Source organism: Trematomus bernacchii, unplaced genomic scaffold, assembly GCF_902827165.1.
Source record: "Trematomus bernacchii unplaced genomic scaffold, fTreBer1.1, whole genome shotgun sequence".
Taxonomy (NCBI): domain Eukaryota; kingdom Metazoa; phylum Chordata; class Actinopteri; order Perciformes; family Nototheniidae; genus Trematomus; species Trematomus bernacchii.
Window position 1 is genome coordinate 1,973,421 of NW_022987772.1, and position 27,858 is coordinate 2,001,278.

Here is a 27,858-nt window from a genome sequence, read left to right on the forward strand (position 1 = left end):
CAGACTCTGAGCACGGTCTATACTGTACCTGTGAGAGGACAGGCAGTGGAAGTATCTCCGTGTACATTTGTAAATGTAAAGAATTGTGTTTTGTTTTTCTCTGTCTAAGAGCGTTGCCTTTACGTACAGTATCTCTGTTTTTCTTGCCATGTGTGTCTTTGAAAATGTACAATAACATATCAAAGGTGGTGCAAGCAAACTATTAAAGTTAAATCCTCAACTGATGCATAAAGAAAAAAGGAGAAATGCTTTTAGTAAACACTGCATATTTTTCCTCAAGTTTTTGAATGTTTTCTAAATAAAAATAATAATAAATAATTATTCAAAAGCAGCCCAAAGTGCTTTACAGAAAACACAACAACAATATTAAAATAATATTAAAATGAATACAAAACAAGATAAAAGATATAAGTGATAATATGTTGAAATAAAACAATTTAGAAAACAAAAAATTTAAAATAAAAGCAAAACAGAAAAATTAAATACAGTAAAGCATGGATAATGGTACTAGTGAGAATTGAAAGTTAACCCAAATTAAAAGCCATATTAAAAAGATAAGTTATTAATTTGCTTTTAAACATTTCAAGGGAGTTTGCTGTTCTGTTTGGCTGTGGCTCAGTGGATAGAGTGCTGGACTTTGAATCAGGGGGTAGCAAGTTCGAGTCCCACTGCAGTCAGCATGTCGTTGTGTCCCTGGGCAAGACACTACACCCCAAATTGCTCCTGTGGGGATTGTCCACAGTACTGAATGTATGTAAGTCGCTTTGGATAAAAGCGTCTAACAAATGGCATGTAATGTAATGTAATTCTAAGATCCACTAAATGCTGCATGTGTTGTCAAGTTGGAGAAGATGTTTTGGCACATTTGTGTTTCTATATTCAAATCATTTTTGTTAAACTGCAGCACGTTTCTCCTAATTGAAGTGTTCGCCCCTGTCAGCCACCGTAGTTAAATGTTGTGTAAAACATTCTTAAGTCAAACATCCAGAAGAGCATTTTAGTGCAAAAGCATTTTGTTCTGGTTTCCTCTGAAAAGACACCGAAATGCTGCCATCTTATAGCTCCATTATATTGGGGAAAAGGCAGACAACTGTAATCTCTAAAAAAATGGCTTGACTCTCATCAAGTTGTATTACCATTCTGTAATGTTTTTACCCCAAAAGACTCACACATTTTCGTAGACTGCAGCTGGATCAGCTCCCCTGAAGATGGCAGCATTTCGGTGTCTTTTCAGAGGAAACCAGAACAAAATGTTTTTGCACGAGTTGCTGCAGAACCAGCTTCAAAAGACTGCGTGATGATTTCTCTGATTTAATATTACAAGGCAGATGCTGACGTCTAAAAACAATGCATTGTTAGTGCAAAAAACACATCAAATAGCATTACATCACAATGTACAGAAAATTGCGTGTACAAATGTTTGCATGTCTAGAAAACAATAACAGAGACAACACACACTTGCAGGTTAATCCCCAGATGCAATAATGTGCACGCGATGTTGAATATTATGGGATGTTTGTGCATGATTGACAGGCACTAATAGAGGCCCAGCTGCGTGGATTCAGGAGTGTAATTACAGGTGGTGCAGACAGACAGGAGCTTTGTGCAGCTGTGTTTCTGGAGCAAAACAACCCTGATCCCGGATCTTTTTCCCGGGGTTTCCCGCTCACCGGGGCCGTAAACAGAGCCTCTTCGGCGGGGAATGGAGAGCAAGATGTCTCACTCTGTCGGTACTTCTAAAAACTGATACTGGGATTTGGTGCTCAGAATTCATGCAAAGGTCACATTGGAAATTGTGACTGTTTTATAGGATACTGGTACTTATTAGTAGGCCTACTACTAACTTACTAACATTTATGCTATTCCTGATTACATTTTAGTTAATTTATTTGCAATACTGTCTACCGCAAGAATGAACAAGGAACTTTGAAGTAGAGATGTGCGTTGTTGCTCAAAACAGAGACACAAAGAGACACCAAAATGACTAATAAGAGGCCAAAACCAAATACAAAGAGACACAACATGACCACAAAATTACACAACAGTACTACAAATAGGGCAAAACCACCACAGACAAAACAAATAAATACTAAAAGACCAAAACAACTACAAAGAGACTCAAAATCACTAGGAAAATGAGGAACAACATCAATAAAGGAAAAATTAAAATGCAAAAATAACAATACGATTACAAAGGGACGCAAAAGGTACTACATAGAAACACAAAATGACTAAAAAGAGACAAAACAATGACTTCCAAAAGGGGCAATTCAAGTACAATGAGTTTTTAAATGACTACAAAAAGACTTCAAAGGCACAAAACCAGTACAAAAGGGGAACCACAGACAAAAAACACCCACAAACAGACCAAAAGGAAAACATTAACACTCAAAATGACCACAGAAATGGGGGAAAATAACAATAGACGTAAGATAACGTTCAAAAAGAGCAAAACAATTCAAATCAGACACAAAGTTACTACAAACTAAGAGAAACAAAATGACTACAAAGAGACACAGAGTAACGACAAAGACACTCAAAATGACTACAAAAAGAGGCAATACAAGTACAATGTGATTCAAATTGACTACAAAAAGACTCAAGTGATACACAGGGTAAGGAACTACAATAGTTTGACTTTTGAATAGCTGAGAAAAGGTGGTGGTACCTGCGGCCCATTGTCTTCCAGAATCAGGATCAGGATCAGGATCAGAATTGAGTTTATTGCCACGTAAGTTTGCACATACAAGGAATTTGCTGTGGTGTATGGTGGTGCAATCATAAACAACATAAGGAAATAAGTTGTAAGAGGTCAAAAATATAACGATTATAAAAAGAAGATATTTAAAGAAACTATTTAACATTAAAAAAGAGTAAAGACTTTTAGTATTTACACCAAAGAGGAAGTAGAAAACCAAAAAACGTAGTAAAATGAATACACAGTATGACGATATATTCCCTACTGCTCTGTCTCGTATTTTAAAATGGAGAGCTGTGCAGAGATGTGTACAGAAACGTGCAACATGTAGTTAGTATAGATAACAGTTTATAATACACAAACAGAGATTAACCTGACCTTGTTGTGAGTGCGATTGTCTGAGCAGTCACTATGGTAACAGCTCAAACTGCAGTCGGAGTGACACCCACCTTTTTTCTCTTCTGGAGGCGGATCACTGGATTCTGGCGGAGTGATACGTCTCTAGAATCAGAGAGGATCTGTGCACAGGGCGCCGTGTTTACAGCAGCAGACTGCGTGTACCTGAGCCTTTATCCGTCTAAAAACACCACCTATTTAACTAAATATCGACGGGAAACATCAGATACGATCATTTCTGGACATTTCCCGGAGAAAAACGCTGGAAAAACGTTCATTTCCCGCTGATATGAGGCTGAATTACTCCCACCACAACAACGTGATGAGCGGCTGAAGAGGAGGAGGAGGAGGAGGAGGAGGCTGCGAAACTACATTTTATCCTGGATATTTCCAAACAAACGTCGTGTATTTAACACAAAGAGACCATGCATTGATTAAAGATGCCTCTAATCTGCCTAGATACCCTCTTTCCATCCCGATTTTAAGGGTTGTTCCCCCCCACTGAGGACCCTCCAGCAGCAGCGGGACGTTGAGCGTTTTTCCCCCAGAAATGGAGTGCGAAGATGCGGATTACAGAGGAATCCCCGCCGCTAGTGTAACCGCATTGGTTTCATTATACAAACGTTTACAGGGATAAAACTGGACTATGATTTCACATTTCCTGGCAAGAGGAATAAGTCGGTGATTGCATTTTTTATTTTTTTGCATTGGACTCCCTTAGCTACCCTGCAAGCTTGTGTGCAGAATTAGCTATTAGCTCCATTAGCCGGCTAACTGCTAAAAGCTGCAGACTGGAGATTAAAAAAAAGAGGGGTTTTATTATTCCTCTGCAGGTTCTGCGTCACGTTTCCTCCTCTCCACATATTTATTTACAGGATTTGGGAGGATTTACGCATCCAGGAATGGGGTCTGGTACGGAATGGAGAGATTTGACCTTGTTTTGGGGTCTGATGCTGGGGCTCATCCTCCGGCCCGCCACCGCAGAGAGTGAGTACTGATGCCCCAAAACACCTCACCACACACCGGGGAGAACACTGCTCATTTCAGGCTCTAATGCTGTGCAAACATGGGGAAAAGACACATGGTTAGATACTTTATTCATGACAAATTGGGAACACATCTTGCAGGGTTGTCAAGTTGTCAAATAACTGTAGATTGGGTTATATTTGCTGTTTATTTTAATTGTATTAGGTTTATACTTTAATCCACCTTATAAATAGTTGTATGCATGAACATACTGCTGCTGTGACAAATCTATCTATCTATCTATCTATCTATCTATCTATCTATCTATCTATCTATCTATCTATCTATCTATATACAAACATAATACACAATTCAAATGAACAGCAAATATATACATTTTCCCTGTTTAAAAGACATGTATCACTAGAGTAAATAATACATAAAATAAACAAAATACTATATACATTTGTATACTCTGCAATATACATTTTCACTAAGCAACAGACACATATAGACATTGGATAATACACTGTCGTTTTCAGGCTCTAATGCTTATTAAATATGGGAAATAAGGTGAGCTGTTGCTGCTTTTATACATCAGTGCATCACTGTCAAAAGAGAAAACATGTTTTCTGAACTGTTTCTGCATTTAAAGGTGGAAGAAGTACTCAGATGCTGTACTTAAATAGAAGTAGAACTAATGCTGTTCAAATATGGGAAAAAGATGGATAGATAGATACTTTATTCATCCTAAATTGGGTAGTTATTATGCAGTGTTGACAAGTATTACACATGAGATAGATAGATAGATGGATACACAAAATAAAAGTACTAATTCTGCCCAATGGCTAATTTCACAATACAATTAAAGTACAGAAGTATAATCAGCTAAATATACTTGAAGTATCAAAGTTAAAAGGATCTTATTATGGTTATTATTTTATCCTGTTATCCATATAAGAGCATTTCAGTTGTGTAGTTAAGGTGGAGCAAATTGAGGTACTTCAAGGCTAGTACCTCAGTACAGTACTGCATTATACCACATTATGTGTTTTTATATGTACAAAGTACCTGTGAGTGTTAATATAAATGTAGTGGAGTAAAAAGTACAATATTTGCTTCTGAAATGTAGTGCAGTAGAAGTACAAGGTAGCTTTAAAATGGAAATACTCAAGGAAAGTACCTCAAAATAATACTTAAGTACCGTGTATTGTGTACTAAAGGTGAAGCAGAAGCTAGTATACACTCAGCAAATAAAGAGAGCAATAAAAACACTAATTTTATTTAGGTTTTTGACGATACAAAGTAAACACAACCTTGATTTTCAATAGTCATTACTTTGTGGGATGAAAAGGCTTTCGTTTTTAATAATACTCCCAATGTAGGAGCCTTATTTTGTTGTTGTTGTTGTTGTTGTTGGTCGTTTCTATTATATCATCATTTGTTTACCCCACCATTTCTGGTAATTGTCACCTGGGTGTAAGTTATTGAGTCCACCTGTTGTGTTGCTGGGTTTTTGTAGGAAGAGAAAGAAGGTGATTTGGTTGGGGTACTTTTTGTTGACCGTATAGTTCTGGTTATTGTTGTTTATTTTCTTTATCAAACATCATGAACTTCATCACACACTTCTTATTAGGAACGAATCACAACGATGGACTAAATTTAGCCTCTGAAGCAACATCGTTTATTAGACGTTTGCGTCGCTACACCCAGTATTTATTCTGCTTTACTAAACAAACATGGGGATACTTTGACCTTGGAAATGTGTTGGTATTGTCGGCAGCCATCATGCATACATAGTCCAAATATTATCTATTAAAACAAACTATACTTCTTACATTCTGACTGGTCTTCGAGAAACACCAACTGGTTTCACAGATGGCTTACGTAGGAGGACTCACTTCATCAAATTGAAGCTTCTGTCAAAATGTAAACTGCAAATCAGCAGTAATACCTTATGAATACTAATACATGGTATATATTGTAATTCACAAGTTTTATATTGTAGTACATTCACATCTTATAATTATATAAAAATCTTTATTTAATGTTATCATTTTATTACATATACTTACCTTAACTTGTTATGTTCATATAACTATTTTATTATATTCTATTTTATTTTAATTTTATTGTACAGTTAGTAATTAGTTTGTATGTTATTGGACATTTTTACTTCAACATCCTACATTTGAATAAACAGCTATTTACAATTTTCTATATTTTTACACAGAAATAAACATATTTTTATTGGATTGTATATATTTCTTATTTCGTATTCCTTCTCAAATGGAGCTGAAACCGTCACATAACCCAATTATCCTGCCGATAAATAAAGTAAAATATTAAAATGTTGATATAACCTTGAAAATGTACCAACTCTAACCCTCCTATATGAACTCCAAATGTATATTTTCCCCTGTGTTGCCACCTGAAACGTTTCCATGTTTCCGTTTGTACCGTAAACTAGGGTTTCCTGATTCATCCCATTCATCATGACATGTTGGGGAGGGGGCGGGGGATTGAACCAGGGTCTGGGTTTTAAAATAGAACAAGCCAAAGTACATTCGCAAGCAAAACAGACTAAGTTCTGTTGATTGGAAAGAGTGAGGAGCTTGTGAACTGTGTGTCGGAGAGTTTACTGTTAGCTTCGGTGGTTACAGGACAAACCTGGGAGAGTTTCTCACATCGAAATCCTGCGTTTATTCCCCGCTTAAACGACTTAAATAAGTGTTTTTATTGCTCTCTTTATTTGCTGATTGTATACTAGTTTCTGCTCTGCTTTGGTAAACAATACACGGTACTTAAGTATTATTTTGAGGTACTTTCCTTGAGTATTTCCATTTTAAAGCTACCTTGTACTTCTCCGGAGTGGGAACGTTTAAAAAGATTCCTTGTGTGGCTAAACTCGTTAGCATTCCTGCTGGTTTCCAGTATCAGTCAGGACTAAAGGGCAGAGGTCACCAGGCTCATCTTCAAGTTTCAAGGCTTTTATTGTCATGTGTACACAGCTAGTGTAGATATGACAATGAAAAAAAATCTGAGGTCACAGGCTCCTCCAACAGGGCAACACAATAAAACAGATAAAATAGTGCAAGTAAATACAAACTAAATAGAATAGTGCAAGGAGAGTCTACAAGTAATTGGAACATGATATATTAGATAAATAATTTGTAAGTTGCAAACAGATGAATGTTTATGGATGTTCTTTCAAAGGTTCAGGTGTTTAACAGTCTTATGGCCTGTGGGATGACGTCTGGTGGTTTGACAGCGCCTTTTAGGTTAAAGAGGCCCTATGATGCTTTTTGGAGGTGTTACCCTTTCCTGTAGTGTGTCATATAGGGTTTTTAGTGCATGTAAATGGTCTGCAAAGGTTAAAATCCCTGTAAACCACTAGATTCCTTTGTTGACTTCCTGAACAAAGTGACATCAGTATGGAAAACAGCGGCTCCTATTGGCTAGCGCTCCAACACATTGAATGTGTGTTTGGTGGCGTGATCATTATTATTTAGAGTCATTGCGTGCCTATTGATTTGAACACGATCCGTGTATCCATCATTTCCTGGTCTTCTCTAAAGAAGAGGGACCAATGAAAACGTTGTCATGTTGCCGTTGTTCAGCATGGAAACATTGATTAGCTAACAATGACATTATTGTTCTATTAATATAAAGGGAGGTCAGGTACTCTTTAAAACAGCTGCTAGTTATGGGTACTTTTTACTGAAGTACATTTCAAAGCCCTCTTTACTTTTACTTGAGTAAAGAAGTTTAGTCAGTACTTCTACTTTTACCAGAGTATTTTTAAACACGAGTATCTGTACTTCTACTTGAGTAAAGGATGTCTGTACTTTTGCCTTCTCTGGAATTGAGGAGTAAATAAGTTTGTAGTGAAGAGCCTCGCTGCAGTGTAGTGGCTGAGGGTGTTTACAGTGCGTAGTGCTTCCCTATTTCTTGTCTTGTGGGACTTCCGGTGGATTTCCTCTGATTATCTGCACATAGGGCAGCTGGAGAAAGGGCATCAAAAGTAAATATGTGATCTGGACGCTCATCAAAGCTGCACAGATAGGCTTGTGTACTCAGCTGTTTAAAAATGTGTCGCTGTGAAAGAGGAGAGAGTTATTAAGCTGCTTCACCTGTTATCATTATTTCCAGAATGAAGCATTGTGGAGCTGCAGAGAGGCCTGATTTTTGCCTTATAATGTTGCGTATCATATCGCAATTCTACCAGTCAAAGTCATCGCACCTACGACTGCACGTTTAGGACAAAAAAGACTTACTAGGATTATTTGTGACTGATATTGCAAGTGCCATTCATCATTTTAGAATCATAATTCTTATCTCAAATGATAACAATTACTATGTTATGATTATTTAAGAGGATCTGTACCAAACACTTATGTTCTGTTATGTCTAAGTGTACCCAGTCATGTCTTGCTGGTTTAAATATACCGCTAAAATACAACAAATTGACTTTTGAATTAAAATAAAAAGGAACTTTAGCAGCCCTAACTGCAGCTAGTTATTTTGAACCATACTGAATCAGAATCAGGTTTATTTCCAGGTAGGTTGACACGTACGAGGAATTTGACTTGATGTCATGGTGCATACATAAAAGTTAAAAATTAATAAAAAACACAGATAGAGAGCTATTATAAGAAAACTATAATAACATTAAAAAATTAAATATAGCAGTATTTACATTGGGCTCTAAATGTACATTCTTTACTAGAAACGTGTATTTCCATCACGAGTGTGTGGGAAGCCGTTCACTTCAGGTTCTGTATATATCTGAGACCTGTAATATAATGTTTACGAAGAGTATAATAGGGGTCCTTTAACACATATTCGGCCTTTAGCAAATATTTAGCTTACTGCCATTTGGGTATTTTGGGGGAGTTCGCTACAATTTTGATGAATTTTGCCGTCTTAATGTACATGTTTGATCCGAAACCTTTTGTTTATTTTCGTAACGAGAGTGTAGGGGAAGCACTTCCCATGAAAGAGGTCCATGCTGGCGTAGCTTTGAGGCTCCAGAGGGTGATTTGACGTCACTTGGCATGTATGTCTTACTACAAGAGGTGGGAAGTAGTGGAGTACAAATACTTCCTTACTACTAAGTTTCTGGTGTCAGTACTTTACTCCACTACTTACTTTTCTGACGACTTTTTACTTTGACTTCTTACATGTTGAACCCAAATACCTGTACTTTCTACTTCTTACATTTTGAACACAAATACCTGTACTTTCTACTTCTTACATTTTGAACACAAATACCTGTACTTTCTACTTCTTACATGTTGAACACAAATACCTGTACTTTCTACTTCTTACATTTTGAACACAAATACCTGTACTTTCTACTTCTTACATTTTGAACACAAATACCTGTACTTTCTACTTCTTACATGTTGAACACACATACCTGTACTTTCTACTTCTTACATTTTGAACACAAATACCTGTACTTTCTACTTCTTACATTTTGAACACAAATACCTGTACTTTCTACTTCTTACATGTTGAACACACATACCTGTACTTTCTACTTCTTACATGTTGAACACAAATACCTGTACTTTCTACTTCTTACATTTTGAACTCAAATACCTGTACTTTCTACTTCTTACATTTTGAACACAAATACCTGTACTTTCTACTTCTTACATGTTGAACACACATACCTGTACTTTCTACTTCTTACATTTTGAACACAAATACCTGTACTTTCTACTTCTTACATGTTGAACACAAATACCTGAACTTTCTACTTCTTACATGTTGAACACAAATACCTGTACTTTCTACTTCTTACATGTTGAACACAAATACCTGTACTTTCTACTTCTTACATTTTGAACACAAATACCTGTACTTTCTACTTCTTACATGTTGAACACAAATACCTGTACTTTCTACTTCTTACATGTTGAACCCAAATACCTGTACTTTCTACTTCTCACATTTTCCAAACAGGCTGGTTCCTTTAGTTTGAATGTGTGTTTGGTGGCGTGATCATTATTATTTAGAGTCATTGCGTGCCTATTGATTTGAACACGATCCGTGTATCCATCATTTCCTGGTCTTCTCTAAAGAAGAGGAACCAATGAAAACGTTGTCATGTTGCCGTTGTTCAGCATGGAAACATTCATTAGCTAACAATGACATTATTGTTCTATTAATATAAAGGGAGGTCAGGTACTCTTTAAAACAGCTGCTAGTTATGGGTACTTTTTACTGAAGTACATTTCAAAGCCCTCTTTACTTTTACTTGAGTAAAGAAGTTTAGTCAGTACTTCTACTTTCACCAGAGTATTTTTAAACACGAGTATCTGTACTTCTACTTGAGTAAAGGATGTGTGTACTTTTACCATCTCTGCTTTCTGCAGGTGTTGGATTGCATTAGCAGGTATGTGCTGCTGACAGTGTGACAAGTAGATTACAGAGAAAGACATACCAGCACCCTGCCTGCCTTAAATCACTCCAAAGGCATTTCATAACACTCACCAGAGGCTCTCTGCAGAGAAGAAATCAGCAGTTGTGGTAGAAAAGCTTATTTTTTATGTGAGAACCGAATTATCCTCAATTAAAATGAAAGAAAAGCAAAACAAGTTAATTATTTTCTAGCTGGGTGTACAGTACAAGCCACAAACTCCAGTGTGCTTTGGAAAGGGTTTGACAGAGGTCAGCCGTAGTAAAGTTTGTACTTTGGTTATATTTGGTGTCTGTAGAGTTCACTGTGGTAAAACAAGCTTTAGGGGAAAGAATTATAGGGCGAATTAAACTTGTTTTCGCTAGTTTGCTTACTTAATTTGCACGAAATGGCCATCTTTTTTAGTGTTGTGTTGTGTGTTTCAGTGAGGAGATCTTTGTTTTTCTAACCCCTTTTGGTTGGTGTTTCGTTGATAGTTATATGTTGTATGTAAAAAATGATCATGGATGGTACCAGTTGGAGCAAAGTGGCAGATATTTAATGTGTCTAAAATGTGTTAGTAAAGAGAACAGATGCTTATGTTCAGGTGTATATCAGTATGTAGTGTCTCTACTTTAAAGAGTCCTCTCCTGCTGATGTTCAGGTGTATATCAGTATGTAGTGTCTCTACTTTAAAGAGTCCTCTCCTGCTGATGTTCAGGTGTATATCATTATGTAGTGTCTCTACTTTAAAGAGTCCTCTCCTGCTGATGTTCAGGTGCATATCAGTATGTAGTGTCTCTACTTTAAAGAGTCCTCTCCTGCTGATGTTCAGGTGTATATCAGTATGTAGTGTCTCTACTTTAAAGAGTCCTCTCCTGCTGATGTTCAGGTATATATCAGTATGTAGTGTCTCTACTTCAAAGAGTCCTCTCCTGCTGATGTTCAGGTGTATATCAGTATGTAGTGTCTCTACTTTAAAGAGTCCTCTCCTGCTGATGTTCAGGTGTATATCAGTATGTAGTGTCTCTACTTTAAAGAGTCCTCTCCTGCTGATGTTCAGGTGTATATCAGTATGTAGTGTCTCTACTTTAAAGAGTCCTCTCCTGCTGATGTTCAGGTGTATATCAGTATGTAGTGTCTCTACTTTAAAGAGTCCTCTCCTGCTGATGTTCAGGTGTCAGTATGTAGTGTCTCTACTTTAAAGAGTCCTCTCTTGCTGATGTTCAGGTGTATATCAGTATGTAGTGTCTCTACTTTAAAGAGTCCTCTCCTGCTTATGTTCAGGTGTCAGTATGTAGTGTCTCTACTTTAAAGAGTCCTCTCTTGCTGATGTTCAGGTGTATATCAGTATGTAGTGTCTCTACTTTAAAGAGTCCTCTCCTGCTTATGTTCAGGTGTATATCAGTATGTAGTGTCTCTACTTTAAAGAGTCCTCTCCTGCTTATGTTCAGGTGTATATCAGTATGTAGTGTCTCTACTTTAAAGAGTCCTCTCCTGCTGATGTTCAGGTGTATATCAGTATGTAGTGTCTCTACTTTAAAGAGTCCTCTCCTGCTGATGTTCAGGTGTATATCAGTATGTAGTGTCTCTACTTTAAAGAGTCCTCTCATCCTGATGTTCAGGTGTATATCAGTATGTCGTGTCTCCACTTTAAAGAGTCCTCTCCTGCTTATGTTCAGGTGTATATCAGTATGTGGTGACTCTACTTTAAAGAGTCCTCTCATCCTGATGTTCAGGTGTATATCAGTATGTCGTGTCTCCACTTTAAAGAGTCCTCTCCTGCTGATGTTCAGGTGTATATCAGTATGTAGTGTCTCTACTTTAAAGAGTCCTCTCCTGCTGATGTTCAGGTGTATATCAGTATGTAGTGTCTCTACTTTAAAGAGTCCTCTCTTGCTGATGTTCAGGTGTATATCAGTATGTAGTGTCTCTACTTTAAAGAGTCCTCTCCTGCTTATGTTCAGGTGTATATCAGTATGTGGTGACTCTACTTTAAAGAGTCCTCTCCTGCTGATGTTCAGGTGTATATCAGTATGTAGTGTCTCTACTTTAAAGAGTCCTCTCCTGCTGATGTTCAGGTGTATATCAGTATGTAGTGTCTCTACTTTAAAGAGTCCTCTCTTGCTGATGTTCAGGTGTATATCAGTATGTCGTGTCTCCACTTTAAAGAGTCCTCTCCTGCTGATGTTCAGGTGTATATCAGTATGTAGTGTCTCTACTTTAAAGAGTCCTCTCCTGCTGATGTTCAGGTGTATATCAGTATGTAGTGTCTCTACTTTAAAGAGTCCTCTCTTGCTGATGTTCAGGTGTATATCAGTATGTCGTGTCTCTACTTTAAAGAGTCCTCTCCTGCTGATGTTCAGGTGTATATCAGTATTTAGTGTCTCTACTTTAAAGAGTCCTCTCCTGCTGATGTTCAGGTGTATATCAGTATGTAGTGTCTCTACTTTAAAGAGTCCTCTCCTGCTGGGGAACAGGGATATTAGCCTCTGTGGACTATTTACATGAACTACAACCTATATAACACACTTCATGAAAAGGGAAAACCCCAAAATGCACAATAGGGCCTCTTTAAATATTGTCCTTAAAGATTAAAAAGAGATTTTGCTTCCCTTTCTCTGAGCTGTGCTTAAAGATTGCTGTGACATCAGGAATTTTAATACCCTTTACATACAGGAGATGCGGGTAAAGGAACATTTGCATCTGAGGTGAACTTTACCACAGCTGAGCTCAGCTTTCTTCACCTTAGATATTCTGTCACCGTGACAGAAACACATTTCCTCTCTTAAGGTATAAAAAGCTGATAATTTAAGTTCCTCAAAAGGAAATATTCACACAACATTTCTGATGGTTTGCATGAGTAATAAGTCATTTAATGAATCTGTCTGATGAGTAAACCTGAGAGAACACGACCTCGACTGTCCATTTCCACTCATTACTTTGTGTGTAGATGTTCTTTCCTAAAGGCTTTCCATTTTAATAATACTCAAAGTATTTATTCTGCTTCACTAAACGGACCTGGGGATACTTTGACCTTGGAAATATGTTGAAGAATACCACACTGTCGCACCATCCTCCCATCATTCAACCACAAGGCAAAGATCTACAGTCTAGTCCAATGATATACCTCCACAGGAATGAGTCATAAAATAAGTTGACATTTTACCACTTCGAGGTCCTGTCTCGACGTCAGTGTTTTTTAAGAACATATTTTTGGTTAGATGCCTGTCAGTTATTAACACAAGTTGAAGAGCATCAGTAAATACCCCATTGGTGAAGTGGAATAAAAAGGTTGGTTGTTAACAAGTGTCTAAATGCGACGGCTAAACGACAGCAAGCCCAACATTAGCCACCTTTAGCTTAGCGGTGGTGACGTGAAGTCATTTGACCGTGCTGTAGTTCCTTTATAGCCCATCATTAGCCACCCTTAGCTTAGCGGTGGTGACGTGAAGTCATGTGACCGTGCTGTAGTTCCTTTATAGCCCAACATTAGCCACCTTTAGCTTAGCGGTGGTGACGTGAAGTCATTTGACCGTGCTGTAGTTCCTTTATAGCCCATCATTAGCCACCCTTAGCTTAGCGGTGGTGACGTGAAGTCTTGTGACCGTGCTGTAGTTCCTTTATAGCCCATCATTAGCCACCTTTAGCTTAGCGGTGGTGACGTGAAGTCATGTGACCGTGCTGTAGTTCCTTTATAGCCCATCATTAGCCACCTTTAGCTTAGCGGTGGTCACGTGAAGTCATGTGACCGTGCTGTAGTTCCTTTATAGCCCATCATTAGCCTCCTTTAGCTTAGCGGTGGTGACGTGAAGTCATGTGACCGTGCTGTAGTTCCTTTATAGCCCATCATTAGCCACCTTTAGCTTAGCGGTGGTGACGTGAAGTCATGTGACCGTGCTGTAGTTCCTTTATAGCCCATCATTAGCCACCTTTAGCTTAGCGGTGGTCACGTGAAGTCATGTGACCGTGCTGTAGTTCCTTTATAGCCCATCATTAGCCACCTTTAGCTTAGCGGTGGTGACGTGAAGTCAGGTGACCGTGCTGTAGTTCATAAATCATAAAGTGGTGTTAATATGTGGAGATTATCTTTTTGTGCATCTGACTCAACATCTGCTGTTCACGACTAAAGATCCCAATTTGTTAGATATCATGTTCTTAATTAATATCAGACATTTGGAAACACCAGATGTTGACAATTTGCAACACAGCAAAACATCACACATTTGAATATAATGATCTAATAACGCTATCTTTGAGAATATGAATTAGTGATGGATTTATGAGATTAATCCCGTGTTGAGAGGTCTGGGAATCATTTCCATTACCAGATGAAAAGTTCAGGGAGTTCTTTTGGAAATTAAACATTATTCCACATCAGGAAAAGTGTGGTTTGTGAATAAATACCATATTTATGTAATGGGGAACAACAGATCTTAGTATTAGCATCAATACTGTGCTATAATATTCTGCATTGAGAGTTTTAGTGGTCTTACAGATTTTCATTTATAGTCAGTTTTTGCAGTCTGTCTATTCTGAATATAAGAGGAAACAGTACATTTGTTATGACAGGTTTATAAAATGTTACACCATGGCTTATTTTCTAAGATTATACAGTGGTTTGTTCAGCCCTGGGGTGTGACACATTGATCTAGATCGAGGTTTCTCCCTTTACGCTTTAAGAAAACCATATAACACCAAAAAGAAAGCAAATGTAAAACAAACATCTTATCAGCAGCTGAATATTATTTTAGATGTGATTAGGCATGTTTAAGTTATGCATAGTCATTTATTTTGCATATTTATTTGTATTTCCTCCCTTTGGTGGTGTTTTTAGATGGGCTTGTAATGTTTATTTTACCATAACTTGACTTGTTTTTTATTTCTATTTACTATTCCCATGTTTAAGATCCCCCGGAAAGGGATGCAAAAAAACACAAATAAAATATAAATTCATTAAAAAATGTATATATATATAAAATAAAGTACCGTAAACATTAACATCACCAAACTTAATAAAGCTTAAACAGGTGCTTTTAGGAAATAAATACTAGAAATATAACAGCATACCTTTTTGTATTACATTTTGTATTACATATTTTGGTAAGTCATTTGGTTAATGTTGTGACTACCCGATCCGCATTGCGCATGTGCGAGATGGTCCGCCATGTTGGACAACTCCATACGGCAACCCAAATAGGACATTTGACGTCTAGACGGCTGCCCGATTTGCATTGCGCATGCGCGAGTCATAAACGTCTCAAATATCTATACAAAAATATTTTATGTAATTTTATTTTATTTGAAATATGAGTCATTCACAGTTAATGTAATTAGATACACATTATTAATGCCATACATTTTTGCATACATTCACAGTCAATATTTATTCAGTATGATAGCTGTCAGAAGTTAAATCCATTTGTCACTTATTCTCACAATGTACTTAACCCAATAAAAGGAGTTGTTAAATAATAGTGAAGTCACGTTGTAATAACAATAACTCATCTCTCTCGTTCAGATTAATATTGTCGGGTTTTTTTAGTTTTATTTTTCTGCTTTGCCAAACGCCACTGTGTCAAGTGTCCTATTTGAGTTGCCGTATGTAGTTGTCCAATATGGCGGACCATCTCGCACATGCGCAATGCGGATCGGGTAGGGATGCGGATCGGGTAGTCACAAATGTACACTTTAATATTTTATTTGCATATTTATTTTTGTATTTATAGGTAATTTCTCCCTTATGATGTTTTTAGACAAACCCTTAGCAGGTGTCAATCTCACCTGCACATGTTTTTTATTTCTATTTACTGTGCCCCCACATTTAACAACAATAAGGTGGAAATAAAACACAAAATTACCACATAAAAATGTCCCTTGACAATAACATAAAAAGTCAATATAGGTCAAACAGGAAGAATCATCAAAAATAAGGTAATTGAACTACACCAAAAACATCGATATCACTCAATCAGTGGCTACAGGAAAAACAAGCTTACAAATATAAGATGTTTGCAATTTCTATTTACTATACCCTTTTTAAAACCTACAAAAAAAGGTGCATTAAACACAAATAAAAATCAAAAAAATTGGGAATGAATTAAGTAATATGTAAAAAATTAGGAAAGAAATTGTAAAAATATAAGATGTTTTTTATTTGACAGATTTACCTATTAACAATTTCATATTCCACTTTCCGTTCCACCCTGACTAATGGCATTATGTAATTGATGGATGGATCCACAGATTGATTGTTTGATTGATCGTCTGATTCCTAAACATGAATACTAGGCTACTGTTCACCTAATGAACCATTGAGCGATGACTTTGGTGATTCCATTAGTCAAACCATTTGATAAGTTCCCTTGGGTCTTGTATATTGAGAGTCAGCATTGCTGGGAAACAGAAACCCCCTTTGGAAACGTTCCCACAATACACCATGTCATATTAAGCGAATTCAGGGCTGAGAAATATATTTTTAATGTTCCCATCATGTGCCATATCACCCCACTTGAAAGGGCATCTGACTGTGAGAAAAAGACATACAAGTATTTGTTTCACAGCAATTATTTCAGGGTGCATGAGAGGATAATTAATAATAGATAAGGCCATCATCTCCAGATCAATAGAGCTTTAAGAGCCTATCCCTTTCTACAATGCATGTGGAGTAGGGCTGCACGATATTGGAAAAAACTGACATTGCGATATTTTCTTCCCCTGCGATATATATTGCGATATGAAAAAATACAGGAATTGAAGAAAATACTTTAATGCTATACAATTGGTATTTTTCTAACTATATTGAACCGGATGAAGGATTTTAGTCACGGACTTCTTAAAGGGGACCTATCATGCAAAATGCACTTTTGTACGTCTTTTATACATGAATATGTGTCCCCGGTGTTCCAGGGAACTCACCAAGTGTCAGAAAACACAACCCTCTCTATTTTCCTCCATACCCAAATCTCTAAAAAAGGGGCTGCAACGGATCTGATAAAAACTGATCCAGATTTGAACACTGTCCTGACGTCAGGACGGTGGCGCTACGGCTATTGGGCCAACTCCACCAATCAGGAGGAGACAGCCACGGCCATTGCCGTTCGAAAGCGCTGGAGACGCTGTAGTACATATGCCAGGCCTCTAGATGGTGCTGTTCTCACTGAATCAACCCTTGCTAAAACAGAGCTAGAAAATGTCAAATTGAGCGAAATGAGGCATGGCTAAAATGCATGATCTGTTTGGTATTTTGAAAAAAAAAAAGTATAAATATGCCTTATATAGGTATGGTCCTACACTATATTATTCAAATATAGCATGATAGGTCCACTTTAAGTTATCAGAGCAACAAGCTGAGCTAGCTCGGTTATACTGCTGTGATCTGATCAAGAATGGTTGTGATTGGTGGATTGCTGTGCATGCAGAGCCGGCATGTCACTCACTCAAGTACCCCTGACATGAGAGCCGCGCAAGTTTTCCTTTTGTAGCAAGCAGCAAAAGAATTGTAACATGACGTGTTTGAGTTCATTTGCCTACTTAATATCGCACGTCCTAAAAAATAAAAAATAATAAAAAAATAGCACGTCCTGCAATGTCAATATCGAGATTATAACGAGATTATCGTCACGACACCATATATCGTGCAGCCCTAACGTGGAGTGTTGATGTGGAGCCATAAAGCTCGGGTGATGCTCAGCTGTTGTCAGGATAGTGTTGTGCTGGTCCTGCTTGTTTTTCCCACACTGTGTCAGACTGATACAGTAAAAGTTTATAGCATTGCAGCAGGAGTGTGATAACCTGTTAGCAGCTGGGTGAGAGTTTCCATGACTCAAAGCGTCTGAAGTCTGACCCTCCTCACAGAGAGATAATGGCCTCCATGTTTCTGAGCTGCTCCAGGCGCTGGGTTGTTTGAGCTGTGGTTCTCAACGAGTGGATGTGCGAGTCTGCCTTTTTATTTAATACAAGACAACTATGCCTTTATTTAATACAGTTCAATTTTGATTCTAGAAACTTGATGACCATCATTTAAAAAGCATACTTTAGTTCTGTGAAGGGATATATTCTGCCTTGCATGGAACTAACAATGTTGAGGATGTGGTTTTGTTCCCATAGAATATAATATATCTGTATTGTCATCATACAAAGTACAACGACATTTCTTTGGGAACTCTCACTGCAGTATCTACATGGACTACATTTACTGAAAATGTATGCGCTGTTCTTCACTTTACTTTAAAGTGGATGCTGAGAAGCTTATATATTACTAAGAAGAATTGAAGGGATGAAACCCTCTTTAATGGTCACACATGCAGAGCACACAGCACACAGTGACATTTGTTCTCTGCTTTTAACCCATCCTAGTACCAGGAGTCTAGTACTAGGAGCAGTGGGCAGCTATTGTACAGCGCCCGGGGAGCAATGGGAGTGAGGGGAGAAGGGGGTTGTCTTGTGCCTTGCTCAAGGGCACCACGGCAGGGCAGGAGGTGAACTGGGACCTCTCCAGGTAGCAGTCCACACTCCATACTTTAAGTCTGTTCGGGGACTTGAACCGGCGACCCTACGGCTCACAGTCCAAGCCCCTACTGACTGAGCCACTGCACTATTTTTGGTGAAATAAATGTGAGTGTTTCAGACCTTTGGGTCGCAATTTATTGATGAAGAAAAAAAAGTGGGTCCTGAGGCCTGACCAGTTGAGAACCACTGGTTTAGACTTTAGAGCACACAGGTGGGAGTTGGAAACACTCCAGCTGTCATCACCTGAGTGTTTTTCCCCAACATGTGTCCTGATGCTGGTTCACTGTCAGTCTGTTTGTACATTTGTTTTCAGATCAAAGTCTTTCTTTGTCTGAGTAGAGTTTTGTGTCTCAGTAAATGTGAAAATTAACATAAATATATGCTTTTACAATTTGTCCTCTTCAAAGGGAAGACTACAGTGCTTTGTTTTTCGGTCCTTTGATCATAAAGCACTAATTTCACTTCTGATGTATGTGTTTACATTCAGTACATCATGCAAACACTGCTACAGACTGATCAAATAGAGGGTGCTACACTGATTTAAAACTTCCTTTTTTAAACCATTTTAGCAGCCTGGGTCTGTCAGTCTTATAACTAATAAGCTTGACTTCAAATCTTGCAATAAGTAATTAACGCATATATTCATGGTCCCCAGAGGATCCTACCAACTTCAGCCGGCATTTGAAACTTTCATTATCTCAGGATTTGATTGGATTTCCATTCTTGGAATTACAATTTTATTCTTAATAATTCCCGATTAAATCCACAGGGTGCACATTACAGCATAGTGAAGTAAGGGTACGTTTTTTCTATTTGCTATAACAGAAACCCCTTAAAAAGGTAAAAGCAAACATTTATTGAGGATAAGGTTTACTACCGTTTTTGAATATTTCTCAATGAGTTCAAGATTGTGTTTTTATATTTAACTTGTTTCCGAAGCAGCTGCGTGTTTCTCCGAATGGAATGACCGTTGTAGCACGTTTGCACCTGTCAGCCATCGTTGGAATAAAGCACCACTTAAATATTAAACTTTTGTTGAATAGAGAATGACGATCCCTTAGTTCTTGTAAAGCTCCTGTGTGTGTGTGTGTGTGTGTGTGTGTGTGTGTGTGTGTGTGTGTGTGTGTGTGTGTGTGTGTGTGTGTGTGTGTGTGTGTGTGTGTGTGTGTGTGTGTGTGTGTGTGTGTGTGTGTGTGTGTGTGTGTGTGTGTGTGTGTGTGTGTGTGTGTGTGTGTGTGTGTGTGTGTGTGTGTGTGTGTGTGTGTGTGTGTGTGTGTGTGTGTGTGTGTGTGTGTGTGTGTGTGTGTGTGTGTGTGTGTGTGTGTGTGTGTGTGTGTGTGTGTGTGTGTGTGTGTGTGTGTGTGTGTGTGTACACAGTCGTTTCTTTGCCTTTTGATCTCGGACAGTGAGACAAAGAAGTGAGGTCATATTTAGTGGACACAAGAGCGACAATAAGCTAAAAGCAGAGCAATGTAAACTTTATGGAGCTGTGTACCCGGCTTGAATAGAGCGTGACTCAAGTATTTACTTTGTCTCGCCATGTTAAAGGAGCATTGAAAAGGAAAACTGCCAGGCAAACACATTCGGTCAACAACAGCGCAGCTCTAGTGTTCTGTCAATATTGAAAAGAATGTACGAAAACAAACATCTTTTGAAAAACATCACTATTTCAGAACATGGTTTTGTTAGTTTGTACATTAGACAGGTATTTATGCAAATAGGTGAAGACATTTCAAGGTGTTCTGTTTGATGAAACTGTAATTTTCCATGTGGAGACCATTAAATGAACGTATACAGCATAAAGAATGTAGGAGAATACAGCAAATTAGGTGTTCTACACATTACACAACATGCTTTTAGGGGTTTCCCTTTCCTTTAGTGTGTTCTATGTTTTAGTGCATGTAAATGGGCTGCAAAGGCTAAAATGCTGTTGTCCGTCTCACAAATGTAGATATTCAGCTTTTATCTATATTATTTCATTTGCACAAATAGGTTACATGTGTTTTATTCTGCGATAAATACATTGGTACTCAGGCAGAGTATTCTTTCGTTAGTTAATACAGTCAATGCATTTAAAAGCTTCACTTTAACTGTAACTATGCCTTTTGAGTTTAGCTCAATTTGTTGAAATAAAAGAATATGGGAAATCATTTCCTCATGTTTGTAATTCAGCAAGCAGTGCACGAAACGCATGAAAATGGCAAAACTAAGTGCACTTGAATAACTTTCTAATTGATATCCTTATCATGGTATTTACCAACGTCAACACAAATTCTCCTTATATCAAGGAGCCCTTTATTAAACTGAATAGCTTTGTTTGGACAAAACCAAAGACTTCATCCTGGACTTTAGCGGACTTTTCAAACAGTTTAAAAAAAAAAACATTTTTCATACTGAACAATGAATCCAGAAATGATCTTATAATTCGCCCTCAGAGCCCTAAATCTTCTCTTTCTCTTCCCTTCCTGCAGTCTGGGGCCCCACTATTTAAGGGATATCTTTATCATGGTTTTTACTAACGTCATTGCAAATTCTCCTTATATCAAGGAGTTGTTTTTTTTGGACAAAATCAAAGACATCATCCTTAGGCGCTTTCACACCTGAGTACTTCCCAGGAATAGTTCCAATAGTTCCTGGGATTTTGCGTTCACACCAAAAAGATCTGGAACTAGAACTTTTTTTTGCAAACCTTTTCACCCCTTTTCAGTCCCTGCTAGAGAGTGGTACTTTCCTGGGGAGAAAAAGGTTCCAATTTCTGATTGGCTCGGCTCGGCGAATTGCAAACCACGCCCCGTAAAACTCTGAAAAGTTTTTGTGAAGCCGCCATTTTATTTGCTCGCATTAGCATTATTAGCATTAGCATTAGCCCAGCGCACCAACAGAGAGAGGCCGTTTCTCAATCGCGAGGATATTGGCTTCCAAGCCAATATTTCAAGGATGCTACGTCATCGAGTGCCGCCGAAGGACTGTTCCAATCTCCAGCATACTTGGAATTCCACCGAGGCCGCGTCCTTGGTTTGAGGGAAATTTCGAGGCTGCACATGGGTAGACTTCGCGTCCTTAAAATCCCCACAATGCTTTGCGCATGGACCAATTTCCCCAAATCTGTGGCGGAAGATGTAAGGCGGGGCCTCTCACATGACGCACACCTGCACACTTGCTAGCCTGTTCCACTCTTCGTTTTCCGAATGCCAGGAAGTATTCTTGCCTCGCTTCTGAAGCAAGATGCTCGGCTCGGCTGTGCTACCAAGCCAGCATCCTCGCGATTGAGAAACGGCTAAGGACTAACTTATGGCAACACAAAAAAAAACATGGTAGCGGTAGAGTGATGAGGAGGTGTCAGCGCTTGTGGCGATTTACTCGGAAGGCTTCAGTAGAAGCTGCTGGGAGTCCCAGCAGCTTCTACTGAAGCCAGTCCCCAACTCCGGGGACTTCCGGCCGGGGACTTCGGGTGGCAGTATACGCCAGAAGTCCCAACAGAAGTTGTTTGCGGCCTGCCAGTAAACCCAAAGCAGCAGAAGAAGAAGAAGAAGAAGTGACGTCAGCGGCTCCCTCAGGGACTTATTCCGGTGTGAATGCGATTTACTAGATAGTTCCAGGATATAAAAGTTCCGGGAAAAGTACTTGGTGTGAAAGCGCCTCTTGACTTTAGTGGACTTTTCAAACAGTTATTTTTGACATTTTTCATACTAAACTGCCTTGACCGTATTGTTCTTGTATTTTTATGGTAATGTTTTATTGTTTTGTGAGCGTACTGTTCAACGTATCATTGGTCCAATTTATATTCACTTTATATATTATATATTAAAAGTTTTTAGCTTGTATTGTCAAAATTATATTTATAAGGTCTGGGAATGCTTGGAATTTCGCTGTTCTCTGTGTAGTGACAATAAAGGAATCTAATCTAAACAAATACTCGATGAATCCAGAAACAATCCTAAAATTCGCCCTCACACCCTCATAATCTTCTCTCTGTCTTCCCTTCCTGCAGTCTGCGGCCCCAGCATCGACATCGGGAACGACATCAGTGAGTTCAGGCGTCTGGAGAACTGCACGGTGGTGGAGGGATACCTGCAGATCTTGCTCATTGGCGACAAAAACAACAACAACATCAACCAGGAGTTCTTCCGCTCGCTCAGCTTCCCAAAGCTCACCATGGTCACCGACTACCTGCTGCTGTTCCGCGTCTCCGGCCTCGACAGCCTCAGCACGTTGTTTCCAAACCTCGCCGTCATCCGTGGGCGAAACCTATTCTACAACTACGCCCTGGTGATCTTCGAGATGACCAGTCTGAAGGACATCGGGCTTCTCAACCTGAGGAACATCACGAGAGGCGCCATTCGGATCGAGAAAAACCCCGAGCTCTGCTACCTGGACTCTGTTGATTGGTCTCTTATTCTGGACGCCGAGTTCAACAATTACATCGCCGGGAACAAACAGTCGAAGGAATGCAGCGATGTTTGTCCGGGCATCATGGAGAACAGCCCCCAGTGCAGCAAGACCATGTTCAACAATAATTACAACTACCGCTGCTGGAACTCCAACCACTGCCAGAAAGGTAAGAGGCCGTCACACACTCTTTGTTTGTCTGAATAGAGTTTTCTGTCTCAGTAAAGGGAAGATGTCCCTCGGCACACATTGTGACTTATTTGTGTAGGTTTATTGATTTTCCTTTGGGGTGCCAGTCAGGTCTCTCTCCTGACATTTAAGATTTGTATAGTCACAGTTGAGTAAGTCGGTACTGCACAAAGGTGTTTACAACTCATAGCAAACACCCAACATTGAATGACATTAGAAAATAAGAAAAAATACAACTCAAAATTATTCTGTATCACGAATAGCAAGTTTATTTCAAATATCCCACAAAACAAACCCTCAAATCCAAAAGTGTGAGTCTCACTCACTCATTTCACTTCTGATGAACGTGTTTAAATTCAGTTCATCATAGTGCATGAAAACACTGCTATGGACTTGACCAATAATCAACACTACTCTGTTTAAAAATGCCCCTTTGGAGTTAGAGTTGGAAACTCTCCAGCTGTCATCACCAATCCTCACCATCGGGGCTTTTTCTCCAAACATGTGTCCTGATGCTGGTTCACAATCAGAGCAGAGACTGTTTTGACATTTGGCTTTCAGGTGTTTTCAGATCAAAGTCTTTCTTTGTCTGAATAGAGTTTTGTGTCTCAGTAAATGTCAAAGTGTACATAAATATATGCTTTTACAATTTGTTCTCTTCAAAGGGAATACTACAGTGCTTTGTTTTCTGTCCTTTGAATCAGAAAAGCACTCATTTCACTTCTGATGTATGTGTTTACATTCAGTTCATCATAGTGCATGCAAACACTGCTATGGACTTTACCAAGAATCAACGCTACACTGTTTACAAATGCCCCTTTTTTCTGTCTGGAGGTCTTTAGCACTTCATGTTTAAGCTTGAACATTTTGGTTGAGTCCAACAGCTAACCGATATATTGCAATTTACTAGAGGTGGGAGAAGTACTCTTGTACTTGAGTAACAGTAGAAGTACTCAGGTCTTGTACTTGAGTAAAAGTAAAAGTACTCAGACTTTGTTCTTGAGTAAAAGTAGAATTGGTCCATTTCAGAATAATATATATGATATGTTTTATAATGATTATAATAGTTGCAAATAGAAGGCTTCGACTGGTTTGTGGGGATCTGTGAAGTGCAGCTTTGTCCTGAAACCTGTCACTTTAACGGCTTTAGATGTTGTGGTTTGGCTGCGAGGAAAGAGGCAAAGCTTCATTACGTACTTGTGTTCAGGTATTTGTTGTTTTCTCCCAAGTTAAGAGCAGAGGAAGAAAGGGCAACATGGAGGTATCAGTCGAGGCTGCAATTCACCTCAGAATACGTTGTTGTCGAGCGTGTTTTTATTGTCTGTCAGATGTCAACGTCTGAGATGAGGATATTATGTACTTTTCCACATTCTCACTTTGCATCAGGGTTTAGGCAAATGTTGATAACCCTAGAAGCTCACAGGGTGGCACTTATCTGGTTCCACTAAAGTAAAATGTAAATGTTTTCCCAGCTTAAACAAAGGAGTAAATGCTCCAGAGTTTAATTAAAGTACGCAGAATGAACAGTGAGTGTGAACTGGCCCTTTAATATAATGTGTGTGTGTGTGTGTGTGTGTGTGTGAGTGTGTGTGTGTGTGTGTGTGTGGTGTGTGTGTGTGTGTGTGTGTGTGTGTGTGTGGTGTGTGTGGTGTGTGTGATGTGTGTGTGTGTGTGTGCTGTGTGTGCTGTGTGTGTGTGTGTGTGTGTGTGTGTGTGTGTGTGTGTGTGTGTGTGTGTGTGTGTGTGGTGTGTGTGTGTGTGTGTGTGTGTGTGTGTGTGGTGTGTGTGTGTGTGTGTGTGTGTGTGTGTGTGTGTGTGTGTGTGTGTGTGTGTGTGTGTGTGTGTGTGTGTGTGTGTGTGTGTGTGTGTGTGTGTGTGTGTGTGTGTGTGTGTGTGTGTGTGCGCGCGCCCTGGTGACTGGCGCCTTGCTGCAGACTCAGCATGTTGATGTTTTCAGTCTTGTGATATGGAACTGTCGCAGGACCGACCTCGATTGCATGCACACACACACACACAGACAGACATTGTCACCATCATCAAACACACTGGAAGTGCAGACAGAGGCACGCACACACTTAAACCGACAAATCACAGAGATGCAAATATGACACACACACACTGCTCTGTGGGTGGTTGGAGTGGCAGAGTGTGGGCATGCTGGAAAAAAAAACCGGGAGGTGGAATATGTTGGAGGAAGACATGAGGGGGGGGGGGGGGGGGTCAGGTAAAGGTTTCATTTCCAACGTCAGCAGGAAAACACCAGAGAGTCCACAATATACTCAATATATCTGGAGGGATTTTAGCCTTTGCAGACCATTTACATGCACTAAAACATGTATGACACACTACAGGTAAGGGAAAACCTCAAAAAGCAGAATACGGCCCCTTTAATGTACTATATACGTCCCACCCCTGACGTTTGACAAGCCTTTACATGCGACAAGTCCACCAATCAACGCAATAACAACCAGCAACTGTGACGAATAACTCCACTATTTACATTAATTTTACTCCTTTATGTGACCATTATCTCCAAGTGTTATTTGTATCATCACTTAAATAAGCAGCCGTCCCAAATATAAGCTACTAAAACTGGACATGAAGTTCTTCAGTATGTTATTTATATAAAGTGCGAGTCTGACTTGGTGTTGTTTTGGGATCTAATCTGACTATTAATGATAATATTGATTAATCTAACACTGTATACATATCAATATGTGGTACCAGCACAAGGCCATCGCTCTGTGTTGAGTCTAAACTACAAACATGTTGTTTTTCAGAGAGCCGGTGCTGAAGGAAAGGAAATAGATTTGGATATTGTTTTTAAATGCCTTCGCTAGTACTTGTAATAACCGGCTCTCGTGCAACAGCTGCGGTTTCTCTTACTACTGACTCAACTACTGAGCCATCTGCTGATCACATATCTAACTGTTTACCATCACTACTTCTAATCCTCCAGCTATTACCACTACAGTTATTTTAATTGGGCATGAGACGATATAAATAGGTCGTGTGGTGATGATCCTGACCAAAATAAATGCCATTAAAGATGTTATACCCAATAAAACTATTACAATTTAACTAAAATATACTGCAATCACTTTATTTTGCATGCAATTAAGGTTGGTGGTGTACAAATCAATCTTATATTAGGTAATCATAAATGATAAAGCACTGCATAGATAAATGTAAGATGTTTTTTAAGTCAGTTTAAGTAGACTAAATATAGCTGAAGTGGAGAACGACCCTGTGAAGATGCATCTAAAACAGCATCGATCTGAAGCTACGGCTCTCTCTGCAGAGACTGCATTGCTGGGCTATTTATTAGCCAGTTTATTGGAGGAGTCTGGTAGTAAAACCAGGCTTCATTAAAGAGAGGAAGGCCGAAAGCTGGGTGACCAAACAGAGCCGAAGTCGCTCCATTACCTGCAGAGAAGAGGCTGTTTTATATGCTCTACCATCCTGTGTGCAAGTAGCATGTATGTGGCCGTACAAATAGGCCAGTTTGTTGCTGCTATACTGGGAATCATGTGTGTTTAATTTGATGTGTGTACCAGTATCAGCAGGCACTCTGACAATAGAGTGGTGCAGTGATGATGTATTTCTGTAGGCTTATTCTGACTATTGTTGGGCTATAAAGGAACTACAGCACGGTCACATGACTTCACGTCACCACCGCTAAGCTAAAGGCGGCTAATGTTGGGCTATAAAGGAACTACAGCACGGTCACATGACTTCACGTCACCACCGCTAAGCTAAAGGAGGCTAATGTTGGGCTATAAAGGAACTACAGCACGGTCACATGACTTCACGTCACCACCGCTAAGCTAAAGGCGGCTAATGTTGGGCTATAAAGGAACTACAGCACGGTCACATGACTTCACGTCACCACCGCTAAGCTAAAGGCGGCTAATGTTGGGAATGATACAGTTTGGTAATCTAATTTTAACACTAGCAACCCTTAATTTTAAACTGACCAGTGGGATATTTACTGACATATTTTATGTCGTAAAACAACATTTGAAAATCTCTTCAGCTTCTCTTAAAGAGGCCATCAGTGTTTCCCCTATATACAAATAGCGGCGGCGCAGCACTCCGCTGCTAGGGCGAGCCAGCCAGGTACCTTTTTTAAATTTTATTAAAATAATAAGTGGCAACCCTTTTTCATTTTTGATTAATTAAGTAAATGTAACACCCTTTTCACCCCGGTTACACTTTTCATTTGCCCTGTACGATGGGCGCTGTAAGTGATGAAAGTGGGGGATGTTGGCTTATCAGGCGCCCGCAGCTCACAGCCAAA

General features: G+C 39.0%; 1 protein-coding gene across 2 annotated transcripts in view; it reads left to right on the plus strand.

Moving 5' to 3' along the window:
• Positions 1 to 3,227: 3,227 nt before the first annotated feature.
• LOC117497008 (insulin-like growth factor 1 receptor) overlaps positions 3,228 to 27,858 on the plus strand; it is an 87,298-nt gene continuing 62,667 nt past the window's right edge. For both annotated transcript variants that reach the window (XM_034148893.1, XM_034148894.1), the window contains exons 1-2: positions 3,228 to 4,081; positions 22,972 to 23,538. In XM_034148893.1, the coding sequence (XP_034004784.1) occupies positions 3,997 to 4,081; positions 22,972 to 23,538 (652 nt within the window). In that variant the 5' untranslated portion in view covers positions 3,228 to 3,996. The remainder of the gene's footprint in view (positions 4,082 to 22,971; positions 23,539 to 27,858) is intronic.